Source organism: Nerophis ophidion, linkage group LG19 (assembly GCF_033978795.1).
Source record: "Nerophis ophidion isolate RoL-2023_Sa linkage group LG19, RoL_Noph_v1.0, whole genome shotgun sequence".
Classification (NCBI taxonomy): Eukaryota; Metazoa; Chordata; class Actinopteri; order Syngnathiformes; family Syngnathidae; genus Nerophis; species Nerophis ophidion.
In genome coordinates, this window is record NC_084629.1 from 38,189,808 (window position 1) to 38,199,142 (window position 9,335).

Here is a 9,335-nt window from a genome sequence, read left to right on the forward strand (position 1 = left end):
GAAAAATGTCCCATTCATTTCAGATGGAACTTCCTGGAAATGTGGAAATTTGGGGAAAAGAAGGAATGTTTAAAAAAGTTTGGTTAGTGTTGGATTTTTTAAAATCGGTCGAGAAATGTTGAAGTAGTAACATTTTTAATTGAGAAATGAAATTACAAAATGCATTGAATTTTGGGGGAAAAAATTTAATTTTTCCAGTTAAGCTTTTTTGTCCTAATGTGACGGTGGAACGGTTTAAGTGGGTTGAAAAATGTTTAAGGAGTAGTTGACAGAAAAAAGGGTGGAAAGAGGTTTTGAAAAAATGGGAGTTCTTGGAATTCCTAGAATTATTTGGAACCTGGAAAAATGACAGTTTGAATGTCCAGGATGAGTGGAATATGTTGAGGGTGGAACGGTTGACGTTTGAAAAATGGCCAATTAAATTTAATTGGAAAAATGTTTTTCCCAGAAAACCGGGAATTCTGGAAAATCCTGGATTTTTGGGGGGAACTTGGAGAAATGATAGTCTAAATGTCCAGGATGAGTGGAATATGTTAAAGGTGGAATGGTGGAAGTTTGAAAAACGGCCAATAAATTTTGAATGGGAGATCATTCTTGGAAAACTTCGAAAATCTGGGAATTTTTTGGGAATGTGCAATCCCCAAATAGGCGGAACAGTTTGAAGTTGGAATCAGGTGAAAAAATATGTAAGGTAGAGCGCGCCAAAAGAAGGAATATAATATTATATACCGTATTTTTCGGAGTATAAGTCGCACCTGCCGAAAATGCATAATAAAGAAGGAAAAATTCATATATAAGTCTCACTGGAGTATAAGTCGCATTTTTTGGGGGGAAATGTATTTGATAAAATCCAACACCAAGAATAGACTTTTGAAAAGCAATTTAAAATAAATAGAGAATATTGAAGAACAGGCTGAATAAGTGTAGGTTATATGAGGCATAAATAACCAACTGCTATGTTAACCTAACATATTATAGTAAGAGTCATTCAAATAACTAGAACATGCTATACCTTTACCAAACTATCTCTCACTCCTAATCCATAAATCCCATGAAATCTTATACGTCTAGTCTCTTACCGGAATGAGCTAAATAATATTATTTGATATTTTACGGCATGGGTGTCAAACTCTGGCCCGCCGTGTAATTTAATTTGGCCCTTGAGGCAATATCAATTTAGCATTAGAGCTGGCCCTCGTCTCCCGGGGCAACCATTCTCCCCAATTTCTACCGATTTCCACCTGGACAACTATATTGGGGGGCGTGCATTTAAGACACCGCCTTTAGCGTTCTCTACAACCCGTCCGCTTTTCCTCCATACTAACAGCGTGTCACATAATATTTGTGGCTTTTACACACACGCACAAGTGAATGCAAGGCATACTTGGTCAACAGCCATACAGGTCACACTGAGGGTCGCCGTATAAACATCTTTAGCACTATTACCAATATGCGCCACACTGTGAACACACACCAAAAAAGAATGACAAACACATTTCGGGTGAACATCCGCACCGTAACACAACAGAAGAAATACCCAGAACCCCTTGCAGCACTAACTCTTCCGGGAAACTTCCAGCAAACTGAGCAATAATTAACGTTTTATTCATGCATTTTCTCTTGCTACTGTTTGGTTCATTCATTATTGTTATTTTATTTTCAAATTGATTATCAGCCTGTGGGAAAAACATTGATATTTACCTCAGAAGATTGCAAATAGAAAAAAAAGGCATAACATTTTTATTTAAATTGTATTTGATTATTTGTCCGAGTCCATGGTTCTCGCCCGGAAAAGGGTGGAATGCCATCTCCGGGTTGGGGAGGAGACCCTGCCCCAAGTGGAGGAGTTTAAGTACCTCGGAGTCTTGTTCACGAGTGAGGGAAGAGTGGATCGGTGCGGCGTCTTCAGTAATGCGGACGTTGTATCGATCCGTTGTGGTGAAGAAGGAGCTGAGCCGGAAGGCAAAGCTCTCAATTTACCGCTCGATCTACGTTCCCATCCTCACCTATGGTCACGAGCTTTGGGTTATGACCGAAGGGACAAGATCACGGGTACAAGCGGCCCAAATGAGTTTGGGTCTCTCCCTTAGAGATAGGGTGAGAAGCTCTGCCATCTGTAAAGCCGCTGCTCCTCTACATGGAGAGGAGCCAGATGAAGTAGTTCGGGTATCTAGCCTTAAACTCCTCCCTATGGAGGAGTTTAGGGCACGTCCAACCGGTAGGAGGCCACGGGGAAGACCCAGGACACGTTGGGAAGACTATGTCTCCCGGCTGGCCTGGGAACGCCTCGGGATCCCCCGGGAAAAGCTAGACAAAGTGGCTGGGGAAAGGGAAGTCTGGGTTTCCCTGCTTAGGCAGCAGCCCCCGCTACCCGACCTCGGATAAGCGGAAGAAGATGGATGGATGGATGGATGCCATTGATAATTTTTTAGTTATTATTATTAGGGTCCGCAGGCCCATTGCAAAAGGAATCCACAGGAGTCCTTTTGTAATGGGCCAAGGACCCTATTGAAACTGGTGAGTTTTAGTATTATTTCTTTCTTTCTTTCTTTCTTTATTCCGCACCTATGCGCTGTAATTTTGACCCCCTTAACATGCTTCAAAACTCACCAAATTTGACACACACATCGGTCTGGCATGCCTTCCCAGCTTATTAGGCAGCCAAACCGGAAAAATCAAAATTGCGCGCTAGCGCCCCCTAGGAAGGAAAGAAAAAACAGGCTGCTTGTAACTTCCGTTAGGAATGTCGTACAGACATGAAACAAAAACTGTCACGTATCATAATTCATAATTATATATCATAATTGTATCTTCTGAGGCAAAAATCAACAGGAAGTTGGAAAAAAACCCTTCAAAACAAAATTTTCGCAAAAAAATCCATTTTTGCCTCTTTGAGCTGAAATTTGACCCCCTTAAAATGCTTCAAAACTCACACATCAGGACTGGCAGAAATTGCGATATAATGAAAAAAAAAAAAAAAAAAAATCAAAATTGCGCTCTAGCGCAATTTTGGATCAAAACACAGCAAAAACTGCTTCGAGGAAGAAAACACAGACAAGACTGCTTGTAACTTCCGGTGGGAATGCCGGAAAGACATGAAACAAAAACTTGTATGTAGGTCTCACTTAGACCTACATTTTGATTATTGACATCCTTCAGCAAAAATCAACAGGAAGTTAAAGATTACCCCTTCAAAATAAAAGTTTTGTAAACAGCCGTCACCTTTTTTCAAAAGTTATCTCCACAAAAAACTCACTTAGACCTACATTTTAATTATTGAGATCCTTCAGCAAAAATCATCAGGAAGTTAAAAATTACCCCTTCAAAATTAATGTTTTGTAAACACCCGTCACCTTTTTTCAAAAGTTATCTCCTCTGAGCGCGTTTGTCGTTTCCAGATTGAACCCTTCTGATTAAAAGTATAAAACAGAGTTTAGATTACTGCTGCGGTTTTGATTTTACGCGCCTTCAAAGAACCCCTGCGCAAAGTTACCTAAAAAAATGTCATTTTTGCCTCTTTGAGCTGTAATTTGACCCCTTTAAAAACGCAAGTTAAAGCTCTACTATACGAAGCGAAAGCCATTTATCAACAACATCCAGAAAGGCCGATCTGTAATTTGACCCCCTTAACATGCTTCAAAACTCACCAAATTTTACACACACATCAGGGCTGGCGAAAATTGCCATCTAATAAAAAACCAAACCCTAAAAATCAAAATTGCGCTCTAGCGCCCCCTAGGAAAAAACCCAGACAAAACTGCTTGTAACTTCTGTTAGGAATGTCGTAGAGACATGAAACAAAGACCTCTATGTAGGTCTGACTTAGACCAGGGCTTGAATAGCGGCGGCAGCAGCCAAAGGCGGACCCGACCAACGCTACTTGCAGCTTTAATTATTATTATTCCGCCCCCTGTTTGAACTGTAATTTGACCCCCTGACCATGCTTCAAAACTCACCAAATTTCACACACTAATCAGAACTGGCGAAAATTGACATTTAATAAAAATAAAAAAATAAAAAAACTCAAGCGCCCCCTAGGAAAAAAAAACAGATTGCTTGTAACTTCTGTTAGGGATGTCGTAGAGACATGAAACAAAAACCTTTATGTAGGTCTGACTTAGACCTAGATTTCATAACTGTACCTTCTAGGGCAAAAATCAACCAAAAAATTTCAAAAACCCCTTCGAAGCAAAATTTACCTAAAAAAATGCAATTTTTGCCTCTCTGCGCTGTAATTTGACCCCTTTAACATGCTTCAAAACTCACCAAACTTGGCACACACCTCAGGACTGGCAAAAATTGCAATCTAGTACAAAAAAAAAAAAAACAAAAGTCAAATTTGCGCTCTAACGCAATTTTTTAATAAAACACAGAAAAATCTGCTCCTCGGAAGAAAAACTTCTATGTAGGTCTCACTTGGACCGACATTTTAATAATCAACATCCTTCAGCAACAATCAACAGGAAGTTGGCAACTACCCCTTCAAAACAAAAGTTTTGTAAAAAAACCCGTCACCTTTCTTCAAACGTTATCTCATCTGAGCCCGTTTGTCGTTTCGGCTTCAAACTCGCACAGGAGAGAGTTTGAACCCTTCTGATTAAAAGTATTAGACAGATTTTTGATTACCGCTCCGGTTTTGATTTTACGCTCCTTCAAAGAACCCCTGCGCAAAGTTACCTAAAAAAATGTCATTTTTGCCTCTTTGAGCTGTAATTTGACCCATTTAAAATGCTTCAAAGTGCAAGTTAAAGCTCTACTATGCCAAGCGAAAGCCATTTATCAACAACATCCAGAAACGCCGATCTGTAATTTGACCCCCTTAACATGCTTTAAAACTGACCAAATTTTACAAACACATCAGGGCTGGCGAAAATTGACATCTAATAAAAAAAAAAAACCCTGAAAATCAAAATTGCGCTCTAGTGCCCCCTAGGAAAAAACCCAGACAAAACTGCTTGTAACTTCTGTTAGGAATGTCGTAGAGACATGAAACAAAGACCTCTATGTAGGTCTGACTTAGACCAGGGCTTGAATAGCGGCGGCAGCAGCCAAAGGCGGACCCGACCAACGCTGCTTGCAGCTTTAATTATTATTATTCCGCCGCCTCTTTGAACTGTAATTTGACCCCCTGACCATGCTTCAAAACTCACCAAATTTCACACACTAATCAGAACTGGCGAAAATTGACATTTAATAAAAATAAAAAAATAAAAAAACTCAAGCGCCCCCTAGGAAAAAAAAAAACAGATTGCTTGTAACTTCTGTCAGGGATGCCGTAGAGACATGAAACAAAAACCTTTATGTAGGTCTGACTTAGACCTAGATTTCATAACTGTACCTTCTAGGGCAAAAATCAACCAAAAAATTTCAAAAACCCCTTCGAAGCAAAATTTACCTAAAAAAATGCAATTTTTGCCTCTCTGCGCTGTAATTTGACCCCTTTAACATGCTTCAAAACTCACCAAACTTGGCACACACCTCAGGACTGGCAAAAATTGCAATCTAGTACAAAAAAAAAAAAAACCAAAAGTCAAATTTGCGCTCTAACGCAATTTTTTAATAAAAGCAGAAAAATCTGCTCCTCGGAAGAAAAACTTCTGTGTAGGTCTCACTTGGACCGACATTTTAATAATCAACATCCTTCAGCAACAATCAACAGGAAGTTGGCAACTACCCCTTCAAAACAAAAGTTTTGTAAAAAAAACCCGTCACCTTTCTTCAAACGTTATCTCATCCGAGCCCGTTTGTCGTTTCGGCTTCAAACTCGCACAGGAGAGAGTTTGAACCCTTCTGATTAAAAGTATTAGACAGATTTTTGATTACCGCTCCGGTTTTGATTTTACGCTCCTTCAAAGAACCCCTGCGCAAAGTTACCTAAAAAAATGTCATTTTTGCCTCGTTGAGCTGTAATTTGACCCATTTAAATTGCTTCAAAGTGCAAGTTAAAGCTCTACTATGCCAAGCGAAAGCCATTTATCAACAACATCCAGAAACGCCGATCTGTAATTTGACCCCCTTAACATGCTTTAAAACTGACCAAATTTTACAAACACATCAGGGCTGGCGAAAATTGACATCTAATAAAAAAACAAACCCTGAAAATCAAAATTGCGCTCTAGTGCCCCCTAGGAAAAAACCCAGACAAAACTGCTTGTAACTTCTGTTAGGAATGTCGTAGAGACATGAAACAAAGACCTCTATGTAGGTCTGACTTAGACCAGGGCTTGAATAGCGGCGGCAGCAGCCAAAGGCAGACCCGACCAACGCTGCTTGCAGCTTTAATTATTATTATTCCGCCGCCTCTTTGAACTGTAATTTGACCCCCTGACCATGCTTCAAAACTCACCAAATTTCACACACTAATCAGAACTGGCGAAAATTGACATTTAATAAAAATAAAAAAATAAAAAAACTCAAGCGCCCCCTAGGAAAAAAAAAACAGATTGCTTGTAACTTCTGTTAGGGATGCCGTAGAGACATGAAACAAAAACCTTTATGTAGGTCTGACTTAGACCTAGATTTCATAACTGTACCTTCTAGGGCAAAAATCAACCAAAAAATTTCAAAAACCCCTTCGAAGCAAAATTTACCTAAAAAAATGCAATTTTTGCCTCTCTGCGCTGTAATTTGACCCCTTTAACATGCTTCAAAACTCACCAAACTTGGCACACACCTCAGGACTGGCAAAAATTGCAATCTAGTACAAAAAAAAAAAAACCAAAAGTCAAATTTGCGCTCTAACGCAATTTTTTAATAAAACACAGAAAAATCTGCTCCTCGGAAGAAAAACTTCTATGTAGGTCTCACTTGGACCGACATTTTAATAATCAACATCCTTCAGCAACAATCAACAGGAAGTTGGCAACTACCCCTTCAAAACAAAAGTTTTGTAAAAAAACCCGTCACCTTTCTTCAAACGTTATCTCATCTGAGCCCGTTTGTCGTTTCGGCTTCAAACTCGCACAGGAGAGAGTTTGAACCCTTCTGATTAAAAGTATTAGACAGATTTTTGATTACCGCTCCGGTTTTGATTTTACGCTCCTTCAAAGAACCCCTGCGCAAAGTTACCTAAAAAAATGTCATTTTTGCCTCGTTGAGCTGTAATTTGACCCATTTAAATTGCTTCAAAGTGCAAGTTAAAGCTCTACTATGCCAAGCGAAAGCCATTTATCAACAACATCCAGAAACGCCGATCTGTAATTTGACCCCCTTAACATGCTTTAAAACTCACCAAATTTTACACACACATCAGGGCTGGCGAAAATTGACATCTAATAAAAAAACCAAACCCTAAAAATCAAAATTGCGCTCTAGCGCCCCCTAGGAAAAAACCCAGACAAAACTGCCTGTAACTTCTGTTAGGAATCTCGTAGAGACATGAAACAAAAACTTCTATGTAGGTCTGTCTTAGACCAGGGCTTGAGTAGCGGCGGCAGCAGCCAAAGGCGGACCCGACCAACGTTGCTTGCTTTAATTATTATTTAAAACTGGATTTTGCATGTCACTAAAGTTATATAAACCTTGCTCGTTCAAAATTGAATGCTAAACTTGTTTGGGTCCCTATTAAAAGGGTTAATTTGTTCAACTTTGTTCTGTTTAAAATGTTTGACACCCTTGGTTTACGGTAATGTGTTAATAATTTCACACATAAATCGCTACGGAGTATAAATCGCACCAAAAAAACGGCGACGCATAGTCCGAAAAATACGGTAGATTAATTTAGCTGAAGAAAAGACTAATTCTGTGAATATTTCCGAGCATCTAAACATTTACTTTTTTTTTTTTTACCCTTGAACGAGGCTTTTATTTACCCGCCATTTGGCTAAATCGGCTTTTATTTTGGCCGCGGACAGGAAGCAGGAAGTCGGCGTTTACTCACTCTGACCCTCGAATTTGCGGATGATAATTCCCAGAAAGGTGTTCTGTGGCGCGACGTGTCCCCTCCTAACAGGCATGCTGGCACGCGGGACGAGTGGCGGCTACGAGGCGCTCATGTCTCCCCGCTCGCCGGAGCTCGGATGGCGGAGACGCCGCACAAGGCGTCCGAGGAGCATCTCGCCCCTCCGGGTGGGGGGAAAGAAAGCGGTCCTGACGTCCTCGGCGGGGGCTGGGTTCGATGCTGCCCCTCTCAGCCTCGGTCCGCTGACGTCTCTCACAGCCGCTGCGTGGAGCGCGCGGAGCCGCGTTGCATTGTGGGTGCGCGCGCCGACCCGTCGCCGAATGATCGACTCCGACAATCCATCGTCACGTCGGGGGCACGATGGCGTCATCGGGAGCCTGTTTATCACCTGGCGTGGTGAGCTACCTGACGCATGCGCCGTCAAGAATCTTCCAAAATGAAAGAGTCCAAGGACATTTAAAAGGCTACTGAAATGAGATGTTCTTATTTAAACGGGGATAGCAGGTCCGTTTTACGTGTCATACTTCATCATTTCGCGACATTGCCCTATTTTTGATAAAATGATTTAGTTGAGAACATCCACCATAAAGTTGGCAACTTTCGGTGCTAAGAGAAAAACCGGAAGTAGCAGACGATGACGTCACGCCCTACAAAGACCCCCACCCCCATTTACTTCCGGGGTCATGATTAATACAAACGTTTTGTTAACGCTATATTATAAAAATGTAACGCTATATTATAAAATTACAAACTATAACGCTATAATATAAACAAATTTAAAGAACAATTTAAAAACACAAACTATGGGATGACACATTTACTTCTGTGGTCACGTTTCCTCTTGTCATCCCATAACTTGTGTTTGTAAATTGTTTTTTAAGTGTGTACTTAAGTACACACTGACTGAGGTACACACGTACTGAGGTACACACGTAGTGAAGTACACACGTACTGAAGTACACACATGCTGAGGTACACATGTAGTGAAGTACACACATGCTGAAGTACACACGTAGTGAAGTACACACGTAGTGAAGTACACACGTAGTGAAGTACACACATGCTGAAGTACACACGTAGTGAAGTACACACGTGCTGAAGTACACAGGTACTGATGTACACACATGCTGAAGTACACACATACTGAGGTACACACGTAGTGAAGTACACACGTACTGAGGTACACACATAGTGAAGTACACACGTACTGAGGTACACAGGTACTGAGGTACACAGGTACTGAAGTACACACGTACTGAGGTACACACGTGCTGAAGTACACACATACTGAGGTACACACGTAGTGAAGTACACACGTAGTGAAGTACACGCGTAGTGAAGTACACACATGCTGAGGTACACACGTAGTGAAGTACACACATACTGAAGTACACACATGCTGAGGTACACACGTAGTGAAGTACACACATGCTAA

The 9,335-nt window shown here is 40.8% G+C and overlaps 1 protein-coding gene across 1 annotated transcript in view; it reads right to left on the minus strand.

Moving 5' to 3' along the window:
* Positions 1-8,256, minus strand: part of LOC133538362 (potassium voltage-gated channel subfamily H member 7-like) — a 149,554-nt gene extending 141,298 nt beyond the window's left edge. The window contains exon 1 of the mRNA XM_061879939.1: positions 7,880-8,256. Coding sequence (XP_061735923.1) covers positions 7,880-7,955 — 76 coding nt within the window. The 5' untranslated portion in view covers positions 7,956-8,256. The remainder of the gene's footprint in view (positions 1-7,879) is intronic.
* Positions 8,257-9,335: the final 1,079 nt, after the last annotated feature.